A 21,647-nucleotide genomic window follows, 5' to 3' on the forward strand; every position below is an offset into this window, starting at 1 on the left:
GGTAAGTCACTGTCTTCTCTGGTTTTGTTCTTCTGGGGTTCTCCCCAGTACCAACCGATGTTGCCTCTTTGCTACTGAGGGGTGCTTGGGGGCTTAGAGATGGGGAGATGTGACCCAACTTCAGACAGGGGCCACCTAGGGCTTTCTCAGACACCATGTCCATCTCTGCACAAAAGACAAATACAAGGAGGAGCACAGAACCTCTACAGGAGGCAAGCCTGGGGGCAGAGGTGTTCCTTTGAGCAGAAAGGATCAAACCCCCTGGCACCCCCCCACCCCCCTGCCCCGTTGCTGCAGAGGATAGCCTCCAAGTGTGGGATCCCAGGTGGCTGAACTCCAACCTGGATGAACTTAACCCCTCTCTTGAACATCCCAGTGGGTCTAGGACAGGCCTCCTCCATGCGGTACAGCCTCCTGCCGGTATCTATCTCTGGTACAGCCTCCTGCCAGACCTCTCTCTGTCTTGACATTGGAAGCATTGTGGACCTGGGTGGGCCTTTGGGTGGCACTCTAGACATATCACAGCAAGATTCATCTTAAATGGCCTGGAAGCCAGCAGTGAGACCCCCAGCATTACGTGGTGGAAGACAGTTTGCTGGGTGCACTCTGGTCACAGGAATGGAAGGGTCCTGGGGCTCCTGTCCTGCTCGGAAGGCAGGGACAGGATCCCCAAACCCCTCAGGCTCCACGGAGCTCCCTTTGCGTTGACTCATCAGGAACACCAGGCAGACCCCCAGTTAGAAAGATTTAGCCCTTGGCTATTTTATTTCCTCAACAGTGAAACAAGGGATGGCCCCCACGTGGCGTGTGGGGCAGCCGCCTCCCCCAGTGCCCACCACCACCTTCTCTCCTGCCTCCACCGGGAGCCCACAAGTCAACGGATCTCCTGGCCTCGCAGGAAGAAACGCACACTTGGTCAGAGCAGAGTCAACAAGGAGGCTGGGCAGAGCTCCCTGTGTCCTTCCTAGTCTCAGTGGGTCTTCCCCCGGCCCTCGGAGATGACTTCCTCCGGCTGGGCGCGCATGTACCACTCCACCCAGGAGCCGTCGTAGATGGCCACGTCGGGTTTGCCGCAGAGGTAGGCCCCCAGAGCCACATGGCAGGCTGTGACGCCGGAGCCACACGTGGCCACCAGTGGCTGGGACAAGTCCACCTTCTTGTCCTGGAACATTCGGTGGATCTCCTCGGGGCTCTTCTCCAGGCCCTCCTTGGTCAGGAAGTCCGTGAAGGGGATGTTCACTGTGCCGGGGATGTGGCCAGGTTCGATGCCTGCAGCGGGATGGCAGGAAGGTGGGGACAAGGACAAGGGCATATGAGAAACGGCCACTGCAGTATGAGAGCCTCCCAGGCAGCCACAGCACTGAACCCTCTCTACATGCACTGCCCCACACAGTCCTCACCCCCAGAAAACCCAGATACCACTTACAGATATCCCCAGTTTACAGATGGGCATGCTGAGGCTTGGTACTGTGCCAGGCCTGGATGGAATGGGGATCTACGACTCGGACCCCAGCAGAGTCTCACTCTTCCCCTGGATTCCTGATCACCCATGTTCTGGGGGCATGATGGTGGAGGGGAACAAAGATAAACAAGTCCTCCGCCTGGCTAGGACTCCTTGTCTTTACAGTAAAGGAACCGATCAGGCCGGGTGGACAGGCATCGCTGAGCCATTACAAGGATGAGCGGTGTTACAAAGGCCCAAGGATGTCATGGGACACATTATAAAAGACATTAACAGAAACAATAATCCTTGACATGACTGAATACTTACTTTGTGCCACGCACTATTCAGAGCCCCTCCACTGTATCTTCTCCTTTAATACTCCCCTAAACTACGGGACAGAAATGACCACTCCACCCCCTGCCCCCAACCCTTTACACAGATGAGGAGACTGAGGCACACAGACTCAGCTGCCCAGGTCAGAGAGGCCCCAGAGCAGGTGCTGCTAACGCCAGGCCATGGGGGCAGGGAAGCAGGGAAGCTTCTCTGAGAAGGTGCTGTGAGTGAGTGGGGGTCTGTCACATGGACAGGTCTGGGCAGTGGGTCTGAGAGCACCCCAGACTAGGGAAAGGGGGAGGGAATCGGAGGAGGCAGGAAATCACATGGTGTTTAGAGGGGTTCAAGGTCACTGGGCAAAAGCACAGACACAAGAGGGGCTGAAGGCCCAAGAGGAACCGCCTTGATTAAGACATAGAGCTTTGACCATGACTACAAGCAGAAACCAGACTTCCATTTTCAAAAGATCACTTCGATCATAGCATGTAGAATCTGGGAAAGGCTAGAGAGGCGTTCACTAAGAGGGTCACCCCCCCTTAAACCTAATCACTTTGCTTTTACCATCCCCCATGAGGCAGGTGTCATTAATATCCCCATTTTCACGCCAAGAACTGAGATTTGCAACAGAATCAACCCTCACAGCCCATGATTCAAAAATCAAGGCGGAATGCCGCTGGGGTGGGGCTCTAGACTGGTGGCTTCTGTCCCGGTTTCCCTCTGCAGTGGGGAGACACTCCTCCAGGGAGCTGCGGACCGGTGTGGGTAGCTCGGCAGGACTTAGCATACAGGCAGCACTCCAGTCCACGGGGAGGGGGGAGTGCATCGTGCCTCCCCACGAAGGCGCGAAGGTGCGGAAGTGGCTCCATGGGAAACTCACATAGAGACCAATGCGGAGGAAGCAAGAAGAGCAAGCTCTGCCGTCCGGTTGGTCACCGTCAGTGCCGGGCTGTCCCTGTGCCTTGAATCCCCACCAAGCAAAGCATGCTTCCCGCTACACTACCCGACCGACGGGGCCCCTCACTGAGGGGCATGCTTGTCCAGCTCTCAGCCCGTGCAGCGGGAACAATGACCATGAGGGGATGTCTGCCACCGAGCTAGATCCGGCCTTTGCATGCCCTGGCTGAGGCCAGCTCCACGACGAGCCTGCTAGGGGCGTCCCATCACCTCCCACTTTACTGATGGGCCCACTTTGCAGATGACCAAGCAGGACTGAGGTAGCGTCAAGCAGTTCTGGGAAGAGTTATAACCATAGAAGCACACAGTCACTCTGTCACCTCCCATCTCTTAGTGACTTTTATGTGTGAGACCGGGAGCTGAGCATTTCATCATTTGTTCTCATTTGACATTTGACCCTCATGGTCCCCCAGGCCTGACTCAGGGGCAAGGGGGAGGCAATTCAGGGGCAGCCCCCCAGGGGAAGTGGCAAGTTCTTTGCATCCTCCCCAAAGAACACAGGCAGAGGAAAGATTCGGTGATTACTGGTTGCTCACGGCAGTTAAATGAACTGCCTCAAATCCCCCCGGCCCGGGCTGCCTCCTGACCTAGAACGAGGTAGCCATCCTGAGACCCCGCTTCCTCTCTGTCCAGTGAGAGCACCCACCTCTCTGAATCACTGAAAAGTTCACACCAACGTGGCCATTGACCCACTCGTTTGTGGGGACCCCTGTCCCCCGTCCCCCTGATACAGGGCTTTCCTGCAGTCTCCTTTCCTGGGGAACCAGCTCATAGGCTCGGCCCCCACTCAGGCCAGCAACCACCTCTATTCAGTTTCTCTCCAGCCTGGGGCAGCAATCCCTCCCTCTCTCTTTAGTGCCCCCTCCATTCTGCCCTCTGCAAGCCTTGGTCCCTCCCAGGGACGTTCCACTCACTCTCCCGCCCCCAGACTCCTCCCCTTCCTGTCTGCCTTCGTCTCCAGCAGGATGGCATACACCCAATCAAACCCCATCCCTTTGGGCTTTTCCGAAACTAGGCCTGCCTGCCACCCCTCCGATTCCACAGAGACGCCCCTACTTCCACAGAATCGGGGTAGGGCTGTTTGGTTTCTCCCTCTTATCCAGGGAGCCCTGGGTTCCCGGTGAGTTTGGGGTAGTCCCTGCCCGCAACACGGGTGAGGGTGGGGATGGGGCAAGTACTACTGTGCACTCTTCAGGAATAAAGCCACTGAAGCTTACGGAGGGAGGCAACTAGAACCCAAATCTCAGGCCTCCACCCCATGCGATGTCCTTTAAAGGCAAGGAAGAGGCAGAGCCCTGGGCGCACCTGGACCCGCGCCCCAGCTGACCACCCGCCCCTTCGCGCAGGTTTGTTACCGTCTCGAGGCTCGGGCTCGGTGCCCCTGAACCGACCCGCGGCGCGGGCGTCCACCACCTGGAAGCGTCGGGATTCGAGGTTCTCCTTGATGTCCTCGTACGTCTTGATGAAGGCGGGGTCGAGCGTGGCGCGGAACTCGGCGGGCTCCGGACGAGTTTTGCCCGAGCTCAGCGGGAGGCCCAGGCGCAGCCAGTGGCGGAGGCCGCCATCCAGCAGCGACACGGCCCTGTGGCCGAAGGCGCGGAACATCCACCAGACGCGCGGTGCCGCGTAGAGGCCCTGGTCGCTGGCGTCGTAGACCACAACGTGGGTGGCGGCGCCCACGCCCAGGCGGCCAGCGTACTCAGCGAAGTGCGCGGCGCTGGGCAGCATGTGGTCGTAGGGCGACGTGCGGTCGCTGCACTGGTCGATGTCAAAGAAGGCGGCGCCGGGGATGTGGCGCTCCTCGAACTCGTGTCGTGCGTCGCGACCCAGCTTGGGCAGGTACCAGGAGGCGTCGAGCAGCTGCAGGGGCTGCCCCGCGCGAGGGGCTCTCAGTGCCTCGGCCACCCACTGCGCTGACACGAGTGCACGGAACAGCTGCTGTGGGGCCATGGTGGCAGTGGCGGCAGCGGTGGCGACACGGGGGCTGCAGGCCTGGGAGAGAGGGAGAATGTCAGGAAGGAATGGAGGAAGAAGCCAGACCGATGGCTGGGAACCGCCTGCACCGCTGGGGCCGGCCCTAGCCCGCAGGGGCGGTGGAGCCCCGGGGAGGGCAGAGTCCAGGGAGCACAGAAAAGCCACGGTGGTGAGCCCAGGTGAACCCAGGTGTAGACTTCGCTCCGGGGGCCTCTCCTCCCCTCCCCCTGTGAGGACAGACACAGCACAGAGCAACAGAATGACCCTGACCCCTTCCAGGGTGCCGCCTGCCCTTCACCGCTGCTGGCTGGAGGTGAGGTGGGGAGGAGCCCCTACCTGCCTGGGCTCAAGACTCCAGGCAGGTAGGGGCCAAGTTTCAGCCCCTCCCCAAGATGCAGCTCTGCTTCTCCTGCCACCCAAGTTCCCTGGTGGGATTCATTCTCTCGTTCATTCATCAAACATTTATACAAGCAGCCTCATGGGGATAGTGGCCGGGATTTACCGACTCCTGAGCCTCATTTAATCTCACAATACCTCAGAACACCACAGGACACAGTGTAGGCTCTCAATTAATTAGTGGAACAATTAGCCCCAAGAAGGCTGGCAACATTCTGTTTCACAGAGGGTGACACTGAGGGTCACATAAGTGCACTGAGTTGGCCAAGGTTGGTGGCTAAAGACCTCACACCAGGCAGTGGGACCCCGGACTCCACAAGCTCACAGGCAAGCACTGTGCAGGCTCTGGGGGCCCTGCAAGGGCAGATTTGGCCCCTTGAGCCTGGACTTTGTCTCTGAACGTTCATGCAGCAGCTAACAACAGTGGTCCTGCCTCACCCCCTCTCTCCGCCTCACCCCCTCTCTCCGCCGCTCCCCTGCTGGGCCAGCAGATAAGAGTACACAAGCCCATGACAAGCCAAGTCACTGCCTTCCGGGGTCAGGATGCTCTGAACATGCTGAGTCCCTGTGCAACGGCCCCTGGTCCATTAGATGGCTTCCTGCAGGTCTGAGAAAGGTGCCCCCTCTGCTGGGGTATGTGACCAGGTGAGTGGGGTGTGAGCGACAGGTCGGGCCCCACTTCCCCTTTCAGCAGGGCACCACCTTAAGATCCATATCCAGCAGTCCTGCCATGGTGGGGGGGGGGGTGTTGCTAAAGAACAGGTGCTTTGTGGGCCCCGCCCCAGGCTCAGCACGGCAGCCTTTAGAGGGGGTCTATGAGGATGCCTGTTTTCCGCAGGAGGCGACTAGAGATGGGAGTGCCTTGCCCTTGCTCACACAGCTGGTCACGGGCAGCCTCGGGATCTGAAGCCAGAGCTGGGCTCCGGAGGCTGGACTTCCACCTTGTGCCCCAGCCCCTCCCACACTTCTCTGGCTTTTGGGAAGTCACTCTACCCACACGGCCAGGCCCTGTGCTGGACACTGAGAAACTCTTGATTTTGCCGGGCCCTGCAGGTAAAGACAGGCCACAGGCCTGCTCAGAGGACAGCATCATTGAGGAAAGTCTGGAGTTCAGTGTGAACACGGAGGGGCCACAACCTCAAGCCTAGGGCGGGAGCAGAAGGGATGGGAAGTCTTCCTGGAGGACGGTTTCAGAGACCCAGGAAACTATCACTAGACTTTCAGGATAAGGAGGCCGCCAAGGGGGCTTTGGCTAAGGGGTGATTCCAGTATCTGTGAATGCCCAACCTTCAGCTCCTACAGTGGAGATTAAACAATGAATGTTGAGAGCCATCATAAGGCATTGCACTGGCTGGTTTTAATCATCATTAAAAATGGCTTAATAAAAAAGATAATAAAAATACATTAAAAATGGCTTAATAAAAATCCGATTATTTCTGAGAACTTACTCTCACTGGTAGACTTTGAACAACAGCAGCCATGTCTAGAATCTTAGTTTCAGGATTGGGTGGGACTTCAGAGGTCTGAGGTCATCCTGCAGCCCCTCCCCCTATTGATTGGCAGTTGTCCCATAGGCCTGAAGGAGGCAGAGGAGGGTCTGGGAGAGCGGGCTGTGTGTCACTTAAGGGCACAGACCGGGGCCTTTGGGTGCTGGCCAGGCCTGGCCCCCTGCAGATGCTCTGGGAGTGAAGGAATCCAGGACACACGGGACAGCCCCAGGCCCATCTCAAGAGCACACACACCTACCTACACTAGGGGAAGCCTGGGCAGGGCCAAACACGAAGTTCAGAGATTCTCCACGGAAATGCCTGTCAAAGTACACGTTTGCCAATCTCCTGTGAGGATATGATGACTTCAGAGTAAAAAGAATTTTTAAAGAGGGGGGGGTGAGAAAAGCATTCCAGGCATATGTCACACATCTGTATGCAAAACGCTCAGCAGGGAGCAGGGGTGGCCCACCAGCTTGGAGGAAACAGTTGTTCCCTTTACAGGAATGATGTGAAGTGGTTATGAAACACAACCATTGTTAAAAAATGTAATGATACAAACTTACGATCAAATAGATTCATTAAAAAGAAAGGCTTTTTTTTTTTTTTTGAATTATGAGTCTTTGGGGGTGAGCCAGGTAAACAAAGGCAGCAAGCAGGCCACGTGGGCTTCAGATCTGAGAATTAACAACTGAGAGGGGGTGGGGGTCTCAACCCCACTGTGAGCCCCTGGGGTAACTCACTAGGCCCGTCTTTCTGGTCTTTAAATAAGTTTCTGGCCTGAACAGCAAGGTTGTCGTGGGAAGTCTGAAAACCTTAGAAGCAGCAGGCCTTGACCAAGGCTAGTTTCGTTTCACTCCAGCAAGTTCTTTGCCAGTTACTTCCCTTGGAGCCTCTGGGTCACTTGGCATTGTCTCCCTGGCCTCTCTGTGGGGTTTTATTAGTCCTCCCCCCTCCCTCTTGCTCTGTCGGGTGACACCAGCTGACCCGACCCCCCCACCCCCACCCCCACCCCCCTACCCCAGCTTCCCACCTGCCGCTCACGCCTAGGCCACGGGGCAGGCCACCCCGAGCGGCCTGCGGACAGCCATGCTTAGGGCGAACCCAGGGCCGCGCCTTCCCTCCTGGACTACAGCCCCCTACTCCGCTCAGACCGCGCGGGGAAGCCCCGCGCCGCGCACCCCAGTGATCGACCTCCCCCTAAAGAAAGGCAAGCGCGATGCCGCAGCAGTTACCCGGGTCTCGGGCTCTGGGTTTCCGGGATCGGTCATGGCCCCAGCGCAGGGTGCCCCCTCCCCGGGCCCGAAGCCGTCCCCTCCTCCCGCCACCAACCTGCGACCGGCCAAAGGGAGGAGACTCGGGCACAGCCCACCGCGGTGGCCACTTGGAGCCGCCGCTGCCCGCGCCTTCCACTCGCCCACCCGGGGGGGACACCCGTGCCGCCGCGCCTCGCCCCGCGTCGGCCCCGCGCCCCCCTGGAGGGTCCCCGGGGTCGGAGGGGTGCGACGCGCTGTGGGGGGGGGCGGCAGGGGGCGGGCGCGGCGGGGCGGCGCGGCGCTAGGCCGGGGATCGGCGGGACGGCACGCCGTACCCCCCTCCGGCGGCGGCGCGATGGTGCAGGCCGGCCAGGGAGGTGTGGGCTCCGGGTTTGAACCAGCCAACTTCTCCAGCGGTCAGGGACGAGCGCCAGGGCGGCAGCGAGGGCGAGTGAGTGCGGCCGGGTGGGGCGGCGGCCAGGCGCCCGTGCCGCTCGGGATTGGGCCACCTGTTTGGCCCCTGCGACCTCGGGAAGGGTACCCCCGGCGAGAGCAGGGCAGGGTGCCCGGGGAACCTCGGACCCAGCAGGGGCAGAGGGCACCGAGCTGGGGCTGGGCGCGGGCTTTCTGGAGGCGGGCGAGCCCTCCCGGGCTGCTGAGATTGGCTGTGGGGGGCTCGCCAGAGGTTCGGGCGAGCGCGTGTGCGAGCCCCAGCGACCCCTCCCCTGGGCTCCCTCTCCTCTCCCCTCCCAGCCAAGGGGGTTCCAAGTTCAACAGGTTCCCCCCTCCCCCGTCCTGGGCATCTTTTCGCCGCTCTTTTCTGGCAGGATCCCGAGGACGAGAACTGTAGCTCCCGGGACCGAGCGCCCTCCCCGCCAGCTCCCCCTTCTGGGGCGCTCCGAGTCTCTTGCCCGCCCCCTTCTGCGCGGGGCGGGGCCCCAGGGAGGGGCGGAGCGGCCTTTCCTGGGACAAATGGGCAGACCTTTCCCGCAGCCTGCCTCGGGCACCGGGGCGGGGTTGCTGGGCTGCAGCGAACACACCACCCCCGGGGAGTGCGGTGGGAAAAAGCTCCTCCCAGACCCCGCCCCGCTGTACACCAGGACCTCATGCCGCTCTCTTTCCTGGTTTCCACCCGCGCCAGGTGATGCGCAGAGCTGAAACCATGGTTCATCAGGTGCTCTACCGGGCGCTGGTCTCCACCAAGTGGCTGGCGGAGTCGGTTCGGGCTGGCAAGCTGGGGCCGGGCCTGCGGGTGCTGGACGCGTCCTGGTACTCGCCGGGCACCCGCGAGGCCCGCAAGGAGTACCTCGAGCGTCATGTGCCCGGCGCCTCCTTCTTTGATATAGAGGAGTGCCGGAACACAGAGTCGCCCTACGAGATGATGCTGCCCAGCGAGGCCCACTTCGCCGACTACGTGGGCCGTCTGGGCATCAGCAACCAGACGCACGTGGTGGTGTATGACGGTGACAACCTGGGCTGCTTCTACGCGCCCCGGGTCTGGTGGATGTTCCGTGTGTTTGGCCACCGCACCGTGTCGGTGCTCAACGGCGGCTTCCGAAACTGGCTGAAGGAGGGCCTCCCGGTGACGTCGGAGCCCTCACGCCCGGAGCCGGCCGTCTTCAAAGCCACCCTGGACCGCTCCCTGCTCAAAACCTACGAGCAGGTGCTGGAGAACCTCGAGTCTAAGAGGTTCCAGCTGGTGGATTCACGGTCCCAAGGACGGTACCTGGGCACTGAGCCAGAGCCCGACGCAGTAGGTAGGTGTCCTGGGGGGTGGGTGGCTCCCCGGGAGTGATGCCCCTATGGAATGATGGGGAGTAATGGATGTCTGGGACCTCTCCAGGGGTTGGCTTCAGTTCCTTGCCCCCCCTCCCATAGGTAGGTCCTGGTCTACATCTGTGAAATGAGAGAGCAGAGCCAAAGCTAAGAGTTATTTCTGCTTTGATGCGCAAGGACCTACCTCTCTGTTCCCATAGCCGCGTGCTAACAAGCAACCTAACATCCCTAGAGGGTGGCATCAGCAGAGGTGACTGGTGACCTCTCCACCCACATCCATGCCCAGGCACAGCTCCTGGACATGCCCAAAGGTGTGTCCATGAGCTCACACATGTGTCTCTGTACAGAGGCTTTCAAGGACACCTAGCTTCCTAGGGCCTCCCTTAGTTTCCCAGAAAACCTGGGTAGACATCAACAGTGCCCTGCCGGCAGCACCCCCCACCCCCCTTCCAGCTCCCTGGGTCCCCTGACCTTTCCAAACAGCTGCAGCCTGTTCGCAGAGCTATAAAATTAGCTACTGTTTCATGCGAAGCCCACAACACATTAACTCATTCAAGAAAGCTTATAATACGCCACAGAGGAATCGAAGGAGGGAGGACCTTCAGTTACTTGCTCAGTTAAGTGGCAGAGTTGAGATTTAACCCAGTGCTGACTAGTTTCATACTAGTGATCTAAACCAGGCACCCACAGGGAGATGGCTCATCCGGTCCTTCGGACAAAGGGGAGGCGGGGAGGCGGGGAGGGTTCCACATTGCTGGAGGTGGGGGGAGTCTCAGGAGAGGAAGTGCTGAGTTCTAGAACCTCCTAACAGAGAACCTTAGAAGTCTCACCATCACCCTGGCTGGGTTTCCTGCCTCACTGCTGTGGGGGCCACTCCAAGCTGACTTGAGCCCTGGGAGTGGCCAACACCTCCCAGCTCTGTGCTCTGTCCTTGGGCATGGTCTGCAGAACCTAGGTCCAGTGCAACATTTTTCCTAACTTGTTGAAAAATGACTCTTCCTGTCTGCGCCTCTGAGGGAGAGGATGCTGTGAAAACAGTTCTGGACATTGTTAGAGCTGGAGGTCCTGAGAGGTCACCTCATCGGACAGAAGGGAAACTGAGGCACAGAGGAAGTGGCAGGTCAAGGCCCTGTGGCTAGTTCATGGCACAGCTATGGCTTTCCCCAGGTCCCATGTGTTTCCTGCCCACGTTGCTCTCTGGAGGCCTGGAGTTGAGGAATCAGAGACTTCCAGTTGGACCCCCTACAGACCTCCTCCTAGCCTTGGTCCAAGATGCCTTCCCTCGTTGGAACTTATGCTGCCATCATGGGGAGGAATGGTAGAATTATTTCCCTTAGCTCCTTCTTGGCTTGCCTTGAGCAAGCTAGAAATAAGCCAAGAGGGTCAGATCCCATCTCCTCACTCCTATTCTAGGATGAGGGCACTGAGGCTCAGAGAGGGGTCCCTCCCCATCGCCCTTCTCCCTACCTCCTATCACCTCCAGATCCTGGGTCCCGGGGAGCATGGATGCTTCCTCCTGGGAGGTCAGCCCCTCCTCTGTGGTGAGACCTCAGTCAATTCCTTGACCTCTCTGGGTTCCCTTATTTTAAAACAAGAAGAGGAATGCCAGCCTTGCCCACCGGGCTGTGTACTTACTTAAAGGCAGCAGTGGCTGGAAGGGTGTTTTGAGAAATGGAGGAGCCACGCCGAGGGCTGGGCCGTGTAGAAAGCATGGGCGTGGCACTTCTTCCCTAAAAGGCTTTGCCAGCCTCCGGAACAACACGTTTTGGGAGCACAGAGGCGCGTGGGGCTCTCTGACTTCATGGTGCCCAGCTTGGCTTGGGCTCAGCTGTCTAGATGGAACCCCCAGGGCCTGTGTGGTTGACAGAACGTCCTGGTAGAGGAGCTGGGAGTGGGCCTTGGACTCCCGATGGCTGCTTCCTGCTGACACCGAGACAAGCACCTTCCCCAGTCCCGGCATTATGCCCCAGTGCCTTTGGTCCTGTTTGTAAGGAGCCCAAGGTAAGAGTCAGACAGATCTGAGTTTGCATCCTGCACTGGGCAGCTGCAGGCAGGCCCTTTCCTCCTTAATGAAAGGAGCATGCTCACCTTCTAGAACGCTGGGGGAAGCCAGCAGAGCAGGCGGCAGGCGAATGCAACCGGGGTTTGTATAAGCCCTGTTCTCTTTTCCTCTGGCCTCTGCCTCGAGGGCAAGAAGGGTGAAGAGGGAGACTGACCCCCTCATGGGCACTTCCATCTGCAGAATGTTTGTGTTTTGCATATTCTCTCCTTGAAGCCACCCTGTGCTGGGAGGAACGTGGGAGTTAGGACCGATCCCACTTTGCAGGTGGGGAAGGGGAGGAGAAGGTTCTCTAAGGAGGCAGAGTGGCCAAGATTTGACCCGAGTCGGCAGGCCTCAAAGTGAGGCCGTTTCCCAAGGCTACTGCTGTGTAAGCAAACACAGGGCCTGGGGGGAGAAAGGTCACAGCCTCACAGTGTAGCGTTGCTTCATGGGATCCTGGGGCCCCTCTGCCTGTGTCTCTCCCTCCCCGGCGCTGAGGGCTGGTGTAGGATGGGGGCAGGAAGCGTGCTGAGCTGACTACCAGTGGCCCAGAGCTGCCCACTGGGGCATCCTGCCCTGGATTGCTTTGTATCTATAGGAGGAAAGCAAGAAAGAGCGAAACGGGTTTTCCTGGCCTGGAAAACCCACACCGATCAGCGGCCTGCTACTGAGTAGGGGCCTGCCACTGAGTAGGCCCCCCACTAAGTAGGGGCCTGCCACCCCCTACTTAGGATACTTCACAGCCTCCTCAGGAGCTGGGAGCTTCCTGGGGTAATCTAAACCGGCCCCAAGATGCTGAGGGCCGGGAGAGACCAAGGAAAGAGCAGGCCACCCCAGGTCGGTTGGTGGCAGATTTAATAAGGGAACGTAATGGCTGGTCTTGGGTGGCCGGCTGCAAGATGAGATTTCCACACCCGCCTGACAGATCTTGAAAGCTTATACGGAGGCCTTAACTGGGGTCAGTCCCTTACACGCTGTCCAGCTGGTCTCAGAACCACATTCAAGGCTGTGTCCTTGGGGCAGCCTCTGGGAGCGGGGAGGCAAGCAGAAGGCACATTCCAAAGATGGGAGGGGGAGAGGAATCTCCAGTTGCCCCAGTCCAGCTCATGGGTCAACTGGTGGTTATGTCCTCTCCACGACCTCCCCCCACCAAATTCTACCCCTCATGTTGGCTCCTAGGACCTGTCACACCTGTCACCCCCCCCCCTTCTGCACTGTGCCCTGAACAGTCAGCAAGAGGCTTTATGAGCATGTTGGTGGCTCCCTTGGTGGCTCTCTATGTTGGAGGCAGAGGCCACAGCAAGAGAAAATACGGGCACATACAAGAGAAAACACAGAGTCAGACAGTGCTGCCCCCATCAGAGGTTACATTTTCCATCAAGAGCGCCATGATCCAAACCATTAATTTATAAAATCCCCTGACCTGGGAGTCGGATCATTCACGGCCTTCCCTTATTTTCTCAAGTGACTTTTTTTTTTTTTTTAAAAGATTTTATTTATCTCAGAGAAAGGGAGAGAGAGAGAGAGAGTACAGAGGGAGAGGTAGGATCCTGAGCAGAGAGCAGGAATCCTGACGGGCTCAATCCCAGGACTCCGGGACCATGACTGGAGCTGAAGGCAGACGCTTAACCCACTGAGCCACCTAGGTGTCCCTCTCATATGGCTCAGTAAATAGACTCAATGATGTAATAGACTCATCAGATATGAACACGGCAGCATTCTGTTTGGATAACGGCACAGGTGGCTCCTTACCCGGCAGTGATGGTGTCTAAGACCATCCTGCTTTGGAGGACAGCTTTTCCTGCTGAGGATAGTTTGGTGTTCAGTAAGGACAGGTGTTGTTGGCCATTGTTCGAGGCTTGCTGGGTGAATCTCGTTTGGGCAGGATGGACAGCCCAGGTCCCCCTCCTCTTCCCCTCTTCCAGTGGTGCTGTTCTGTTCCAGGTGTAATGCATTTTAGCAGGTCCGCCTTCTGGCAAAGCCGTGAGATCCCCACGAAGAGGGAGCACATCCCCCCTCACCCAGGCCCGAGAAGTCACTCGCCGTCCTGGTGGGGCATCTCCTTGCCAATTCCAGCAGGTGACATCTCGCCCACGTGTGCTGGGCTCTGTTCTCAGCAGCACAGCACGTCGATCCGCAGGAAGCAGGGACAATGGACATCCCCCTCCACTTCTGTGCATTTATAGCGCTGGGTGTGTGGGCAAGGGTCCCCAGTCTGGGCGATGGGGCAACAGGCCCTGCTAGTTAATTGTTCATACATAGGAAAGCCTGGGACACGGCTTTAAATGACCCCCAGCCCAGGTGGTTTTACCCAGGAGTAATTGAATCTGCTGCTTTAATATTCATTTTCCCTTTTTATCAACCCACCTGCTGGCAGGTTATAGGAGAGATGGGGACCACCATTCTAGGTCGTGTTCTTTGGCCCAGTTTTGCAATAAGACCCCCAATCGCTGTCTAGTCAATGAGAGTAGCTAAACACCATGTTCCGCTTCTCTAATCCCCTTGTGGTGGCAGCCTGGTTCATAGTCACCAGGGAAGGCGGGGGGTAACCCGATGTGGTATCCACGCAAACCGGGCATAGGGAAGAGGGGGCAGCATAACTGATCTGCCAATCTGTCACCAGTTGGGATTTCTGGTGAATGGCCCCAGGCTCCTTTGCCAGTTGCCTTGTGTGTCATTTACAAGACACAGGACATGCTGTCACTGCATTAAAAAGTCACTCTATGTCAGGGCCAAGCCAGCATCCTTGGCTATATGACAACCCACCTGGACGCGATGCATCGTTCCACGCGTCCAACCTGTTCCATGTCCTGAGGAGCCAGTCAATAGGGATCGTCCCTGGGCTGGGGCATCGGTTTCTTGACTGCCGGGGGTGGGTGTCAGTGCCTCACGAGCTGGGAATTGGAAAGGTGAAGACTGTCTCAGACTCTTGCAGGCAAGCCCAAACAGTCCCTCGTCTATCCTGACCCCATAAGGGCCCACTCGTGGTCATCCACCCCTCAGCTTCCCATTGCCCAAACTATAGCGTTAATGTGGTTGAAGACCAGGGCTCAGGAGTGACAACGAGTTCAGCCCACTGGCTGCCGTGACCGCTTCCTCTCTGAGCGTCCCCATCTGGAGGTGCGCTGTGGGCATTGTTAGGAACCTGTGTTCTTTGGGGGCACACAGAGGTTTGGCCCCCATCCAGAGCCAGGACCAAAATCTTAGGGGTACTCCCTCCTGTTGTCTCTGCCACAGTGCCTGACCCCTATTTCCCAGAGTCCCAGACTCATTCACTCCAATGAGAGCCTTGCTTTGGAAATGCCCAGAGACTGACCATGTCATTAATAGTTTTACCTTCTCCCTGATCCTAGTCACCATTTCTTTACCAGGTGGCAGAAGGGACAGCAGCGCTGTCCTCAAAAACCCTACCATCCCTACAAAGGCCTGTAGCTCTTTCGTCTTCTCGAGGGTTGGAAGGACTCATATCTTACGAGTCACAACATCGGGGAAGAACTGTTGTCTTCCCTGAGCAAATGATTCCCAAAAACTTTATCACAGTGCATGGGCCTTGAATCTTCTGCAAGTTCACCACCATTCTTCCCACACAGATGTTCAACAAGGGCTACAGCATGTCCGGCCGCAGATAAAAGTTTGCTCACGTTAATATTACGGCGTCAATGTAATGGGCGCATTTTACTTATGTGAGGAAGGAGAGTAGAGACCGTTCTCGGGATACCATCCCATGTAATTAATCCTTGCTCAGGTCACTGGTATGATCTTTATTCGTCCGTCTTGCCTGTGAATCTCCCTAAACAGGAGACCCCTTTGCAGGAAATGCTCCAGTGAGAATTCATTCTCATTCATTCTCATGCAATTGACAAGGGAATGTGGTTATTTTTGTGATAGATCTTTTAAAGTAAAAACCAAGATTATGGTTGGTAACATGATACCAGGACATATCAGATTTTTAGGAATTTTATATACTTTCCGGAATACTTCTATTAATAACTTCCATATACATAATTCCTAAGGAAGGATGAACATTACTTCCAACTGACGATACTCCCCATGTAATTTAACATATGAAGTGTCTGATTAGTTTAATACTTCTCTCTTATGAGAAGAAAAAAACGAATCTTTCGAGCCTGTCCAGGAAAATCTCCAAGTTAGTTCAAGATCAGTAATGCTTCATTTAGAGTTTGATTTGGGGGAAGTTTGTCAAAAATACCAAAGATTTTAAAATACATGCTCTTGTGGGATCACAGATGGTGTGAAGCAATATTCAGTTACCCATTTAACCAAAATGACAATTAAAGGCTTCAAAGGCAAATAGGGAAATTGCATTGTTGTAAAAACAAAAACAAAAACAAAAAACAAACCGAACACTTAGCTCTTTTAAGAGAGAAGACTTCGTTTTCTTAAGTAATCAAAGACCTGGTAAAGACTGCATGAAACATAGGAACTTACTTTGATAAAACACAGAATCTTTGTTTTCTCAGTAGGTTACCTAAAAGGCAAAGAAAAATCTTTCACGATCCCATCAAGAACAGACCAATCATCCAAGAAAACTTTATCCATTATAGCAGATGAGAGAAAATTAAATTTCAGTTCACATGAGTTCATTTTGATATACAGTTTATTTTAAAGCTAATTAAATAGTGCTCTTTTACAGATTAATTTTGGTAATACCTTCAGGAGGTAGAAAAAGTACATATTAACATATAGGCCTATGTAAGCATACAGACAGAGATCCCATAACTTAGCCCTCGATAAGTCATCCTGGGGAGATGTGGGCTAGCCTTTGGACAGGGGACCTTCTAGAACAGTCTGTACCCTCCCAACCCCCAGATTTTTTGCTACAGTCTCTGTGGGTACTGTTTTGTTTATCTCCTGGGGTGTTTACATTTCAAAGACGTAAGATTTGCAACTTTGGGTTTAGTTTTCCCCTAGGTTTAGGGGCAATTGCTATTAAAAATGTTCCTTTGTATTAGGGGCGGGAAGGCATGAGGGATCTCTGCTTCCCTCAGCCATAGCATCTTCATTCCCGCTGCTGCTTGCCTGGCAATCCACCTCTCAGCGCCCTAATCAGCTTTTCTCACAAGCTCTTGTGTCTTAATCCACAGCATCTCATGCCTTCTTCACCCTGAAAAAAAAAAAAAGTTGCGCCAAGGTTTCCAGCTGATTTCTACTCTCCTGCTCGAAGCCAGCAGAGTAGTGGACACCTGCACGGCCTTCTCTAACCTCAGCTCTTCTTCCAACTTTCTAACTTGACTTTGAGCCTCTGACTGGGCACCAGTGTCCTGCTGAACCACTCCCAGTAGAGGCCAGTGCCCTGTGACAACCGTTCGCTTCATTTCTCTGCCGCAGTGCTGTGCACAGTATCTCGAACAAGCACAGGAAAGCAGCCAGAGTGTGGGGGGACGTTCCTGGACTCAAGCAGGGGTCCATAATCCCCTAACATATGAGCCACCCCTCCCCACATAGGGGTCGCTGGCCAATGTAAGGTTTCCTTCACAGATGCCTCTTTCCCAAGGCCCACATTTTTAGTCTCCTGGCTGGCTGGCCAACTTTTAGTTCCCAGCCTCTCTGGGGTAATCTGAAACCAGCCCCAGAGGCAGAGGGCAGGGAGAGGCTGAAGAAAGAGGCAGGCCACTCCAGGTCGATGGGTGGCAGGTTTAATAAGCAAGGGAACTTACAAGGCTTGTCTTGGCTGGCCATACCATGAGATTGCCACGCCCACCCACCAGATCGCAACAGTTTATACAGACACCTTAACTGGGGTCAGTTCCATACACACTGTCCAGCTGGGCTCAATACCACATCACTATTGCAAGGCCAAGTCCTTGGGGCAGCCTCTGCGAGCGGGGAAGGCAAGCAGAATGTCCAAGGGCAAGGAAGTGGGAGAGGAACCTCCAGTGGCCCCGGTCCAGCTCCTGGGTGAACCAGAGGCCACGTCCTCTCGATGACCTCCCCCTACCACTGGCATCTTCTTGGCCAAAGCTGGAGCACAAAGTCCCAGGTCCCTGAATGGGAGGAACCTAAGAGTCCATCTTATCCATTTCCCTGCCTCAGTTCCCTTTTCTAGACAGGCTCAGGGTAGCCCAAGGGTCAGACAGACCTGACTTCACTTCACACACCTGTGTGTCCTAAGCCAAGTTTCCTTTTGTCCCTTCAGAGCTGGGAGGATCATCCGGCTTTGTGAGGATTCGGGAAGACAAAGCTCTTGAGCTAACCCTTGGTCTGGTGCCTGGTGCCACAGGTCTGAGCATGGTGGCCTGCCTGCTGGTGGGGGTGAGGGGGGAGCAGAAAGCCTTGAAATTGCAGTGGAGGTCAGACTTGGGGGAAAAGCAGCGGGAACCCCCACTTCTGGGCCGGCATCCCTTGCCTTTGGCTGGCTGTTCTCCAAGGTTCTCTGGGCTAGATTCATCTTGGCCCTTGTCACGCACGGGCGGTCAATGCCTGCTCATTGAAATTCCTCAGACAGGCCCTGAGCCCTCTCTGGCAGAGGTGAAAGGCGGACCCCCGCCTCCTGAGGCTGGCCCAGTTTTGGGAAGCCTGCATCACAGAAGCCCCCACCCCGACTTCTTTGCTCCCGAGAGGTGCCTTTTATGTAGTCAGAAGAAAGCAGTGAAGCTGTTTTCATCCAGGATGAGAGGAAAGAAGCAAAACAACATTCAGAACTTAACAAACGCTTGCACTTCCAAATGCACTTAAATTCAGCCCACTGCCTGGATGCCGAAAGATTTTTAAGTTGGGTGTCTTGGCAAAGGATGCCTTTGAAGCCAACAGATCTGTCGTTCCTCATTGGTAGGGTCAGCACGCATCCAGGCTCAGATTAAAATTTCTGGACACAAAAGATGAAATGACAGCAGGAAGAAATCACTGTGGTTTCTAAGTTAGGACATCTGTTTAATCAAAGGATCTCTTGACCCATGTCCGTGAATCTGGCAAGCCTCTTTGGCTTCAGGGTCCTGGGACTGGGATGTTGTTGGCATGTTGTACCCCAACTGTGCCTGGGGTTACTAGGGGCTTCTACCTACTGTAGCTAGTCTTCTTCATAAGGCTGAGAGGTAGATGGGGTTATCTCCCCCATTTCACAGATGAGAAGACTGAGGCTCAGGGATTCAGGGCCTCCTGGCTACACCCTGCCCCAATGTGTGCCTTGGTCCTGTCCTCTCCCTCCCACTGCTGCCCTCCCTGGTCCTGCCCTGTCCCATGGTCCAGGTTTAAGGGGTGTAGTGGGGAATTTTGGAGGAAGGGGAGCGCAAAGAGATGCTCAAATCTGTCTTGGGCCCCACTCCCCATATTCAAAGTCTGCCAGGGTGTGGGGGTGCTTGAGGGAGAGAGGAGCGACCTTCGGCATGCTCAGGGTGGGACGGAGACCTTGGTCTTGCAGGCAGCTCCAGCTCTGGCCTTGGCCCAGACCTCTTTGCCCCCCCACCCCTGCAGACTGTTCTGAAACCAGATTTGGCAGAGGAGAGACCATTCCAGAATTGACCCTGGAGCCAGCTCAGACCCCCATTCTACTTCTATCCATTCGGGCCTTCTACTTCTATTCGGGCCTTTCAGCTAGGAAGGCCCGAGGAGACCACACTACCCCCACCCCTACCCTCCCCCGGGGTGGGTCATGAAGTGACAGGAGCATCAGCATCTGAGCATGGATGGACCAGGGGCAGCAGCTGGTCCTTTGCTCCTTAAAATAGCCTGGGTTCATGGAGACTCTAGGCCCATGGAGACTCTCCTTCCCATTTAACCCCTGGGGAAACTGAGTCTCAGAGAGGTGACATGCCTTGCTTAAGATCACCCTTCTGGTAAGTAGCCGAGCTGGGATTCGAACTTATGTCCAGCAGCAGGTCACATTTTCTTTAATAGGAACATCAGAGGACTTGGTGTAATCCTGGGTCTGCCTTTGCCTCCCCATGGGGCCTTAGGTGAGCCATTTCATGCTGCCAAACCTCGGTGTCTACATCTGCAAAATGGACATTCTATTTTATGCATTTATATTATATTAATGAATCATGTGGTTATCCATCTAGCATCTGCCCTCCTTGCTAGACTGTAATCTTCCCGAGAACCTGGACCATGTCCACTGCTGTGTTCTTAGCAATTGGCCCCCGCACGAAGCATTTGCTTCTCAATAACCCTATGAGATAGGTATGTACCATTGAGCCCATTCTACAGATGAGAAAACCGATTCAGAGAAGGGAAGCATTTGCCCAAGATAGATGTTAACAAAAAGGCCAGTAAATGGCAGAGCTGAGACTCATTTCGGTCCTCTCAAGCAGGGATGCTGTTGGACATCCCAACCTCACGGCAGGTTTTTGGGGAGGGAGCCCTTCGCCTCCAGCATTCCGTGGGGGCGGGGCCAGGATTCAACTGAACTCTGAGAAGGGCAAAGGTGTTATTTTGTGTGTGAAGCTCCCTGTCCTTATGGCCATGGCCTCAGTGGTTCCTACCCCCTTTCCTGCTCCTAAACCTGTCCTTCCCTCTGTCCTCTGCCGCGCCCAGGACTGGACCCGGGCCACATCCGCGGCTCAGTCAACATGCCGTTCATGGACTTCTTGACCGCGGACGGCTTCGAGAAGACCCCAGAGGAGCTGCGTGCTATGTTCGAGGCCAAGAAGGTGAACCTAGCGCAGCCCCTCATTGCCACGTGCCGGAAGGGAGTCACTGCCTGCCACATCGCCCTGGCCGCCTACCTCTGCGGCAAGCCGGATGTGGCCGTCTACGATGGCTCCTGGTCCGAGTGGTTCCGCCGGGCACCCCCGGAGACGCGTGTGTCCCAGTGGAAGCGGGAGAAAGCCTGAGTGGCGGGTCTCCTCGCTGGCAGGCAGCCGCCGTCTGTTTAGTGACTGCAGCCTGACATGTCGTGTGTACCTCTTTAGCAAAGGACACTGACCGGGTTTTAGAATTGCTGTGTAGAGCTTTCCTTCCCCCCTCCCCCACGAAACACTGGAATAAATTGCCTTTTCTGAGTAGCTGTGTTTGCCTGCCTCTCCCTGGGTTTCACAACCGTTCCACATACGCCCAGCTCCTTCATTCCTTAGAACCCACCAAGGCCACAAACCTCCAGAGCAGCCCCTAGCTGGGGAGGCCACACTGAGCATGCCACCCTATTATTTCATTCTGGCAAAGGAAGCCACCTGTTGTCCCATGTCAGGTACAGCATACTGGGACCTACCTGAAAGCGGGATGGAGAAGGTGGGGAGAATTGAAACAGGCTGGCTGGGGTGCCCGCCGTTCCTGCTATAGTTGGAGGAGAAATAGCGTGGGGGACATCCGGGCTTCCAAAGCCGTGTCCCCCAGTACAGGTCCTGGGGCCTCTCGGAAGAGGCGATGCTCAGAAGCAGGCCTGAGGAAGATGACCTCCTCCTGGTGTGTCCTTCCTGTCTCACACCTGACCCTCCAGGGAACACATGGAGAGAGCCTGGAAAAGCAGCCTCAGCTCCGGGAGAAGGTTCCAGAGCCCAGGCACTGGGAAGGTATGGTAGAAGACAGGACCCACATGGCTGGATTTTGAGTTTCCTAAAAACAGGCTTTCTGAGCCTGCCTTTGGGGCCATGTGTTGGGGGGCCCATAGCTGGTTTACTGAATTAAGAAGCATCAGGTTACGATCTGCTGAATGAGGGGGCACAAGCCACCCCCGCACCCCACAGGGTCAGCAGGTAGCCCCCTCAGCATCAGAGTTCCCACTTGGGAATGTGAAAACCCTGGGTTTATTTTGACGGAAGACGCAGTTTCAATAGAACCGCACAAAAGAGGGTAAGTCACAGGATTTATCACTTATAGCTCCCAGACATGGGTAGGGGGTGACGAGCAAGGGGAGGGCAGTCCTCTGTCCCAGGTCATGCGTGAGCAGGAGAGACGGACAGGGAGCCTATTACTCATAAGGCAGTTAGGACCAAGGGCACTGACTTGCCACAGGCTCAGCTCAAAGTGCTTTTTACTGGGCTCCCTGAGTAAAACAAAGCTGGAACTGGAGATGAAATCCTAAGCTCGGGCCC

The 21,647-nt window shown here is 55.9% G+C and overlaps 2 protein-coding genes across 3 annotated transcripts; one reads left to right on the forward strand and one right to left on the reverse strand.

Moving 5' to 3' along the window:
- Window positions 1–732: 732 nt before the first annotated feature.
- On the reverse strand, window positions 733–8,047 carry MPST (mercaptopyruvate sulfurtransferase). Of its 2 annotated transcripts, none has more exons than XM_032346389.1 (3): window positions 7,921–8,047; window positions 4,087–4,723; window positions 733–1,269 (listed from the first exon to the last, which is right to left on the reverse strand). In XM_032346389.1, exons 2-3 carry the CDS (start codon window positions 4,679–4,681, stop codon window positions 971–973), a joined length of 894 nt encoding a protein of 297 aa, XP_032202280.1. In that variant the 5' UTR covers window positions 4,682–4,723; window positions 7,921–8,047; the 3' UTR covers window positions 733–970. The 2 variants fall into 2 exon arrangements, with proteins under 2 accessions (XP_032202280.1, XP_032202279.1); XM_032346388.1 differs by lacking the exon at window positions 7,921–8,047 and adding an exon at window positions 7,824–7,919.
- A 163-nt stretch (window positions 8,048–8,210) lies between these two features.
- On the forward strand, window positions 8,211–20,621 carry TST (thiosulfate sulfurtransferase). Its single transcript, XM_032346387.1, has 3 exons — window positions 8,211–8,295; window positions 8,986–9,601; window positions 20,152–20,621. The coding sequence occupies exons 2-3, from the start codon at window positions 8,989–8,991 to the stop codon at window positions 20,448–20,450; spliced, it is 912 nt and encodes a 303-aa protein (XP_032202278.1). The 5' UTR covers window positions 8,211–8,295; window positions 8,986–8,988; the 3' UTR covers window positions 20,451–20,621.
- Window positions 20,622–21,647: the final 1,026 nt, after the last annotated feature.

The sequence above is a fragment of the Mustela erminea genome, chromosome 6 (genome assembly GCF_009829155.1).
Source record: "Mustela erminea isolate mMusErm1 chromosome 6, mMusErm1.Pri, whole genome shotgun sequence".
NCBI lineage: Eukaryota > Metazoa > Chordata > Mammalia > Carnivora > Mustelidae > Mustela > Mustela erminea.

Bases quoted from the DNA above. Each gene is read 5' to 3' on its own strand.
- MPST (XM_032346388.1), bottom strand. From the start codon at position 7,859: ATGACCGATCCCGGAAACCCAGAGCCCGAGACCCGG. The intron at 4,724-7,823 runs GTAACTGCTGCG...CCTCTCTCCCAG, and splicing joins ACCCAGAGCCCGAGACCCGG to GCCTGCAGCCCCCGTGTCGC. The intron at 1,270-4,086 runs GTAACAAACCTG...ATCCCGCTGCAG, and splicing joins CGAGCCCGAGCCTCGAGACG to GCATCGAACCTGGCCACATC.
- TST (XM_032346387.1), top strand. From the start codon at position 8,989: ATGCGCAGAGCTGAAACCATGGTTCATCAGGTGCTCTACCGGGCGCTG. The intron at 9,602-20,151 runs GTAGGTGTCCTG...TGCCGCGCCCAG, and splicing joins GCCAGAGCCCGACGCAGTAG to GACTGGACCCGGGCCACATC.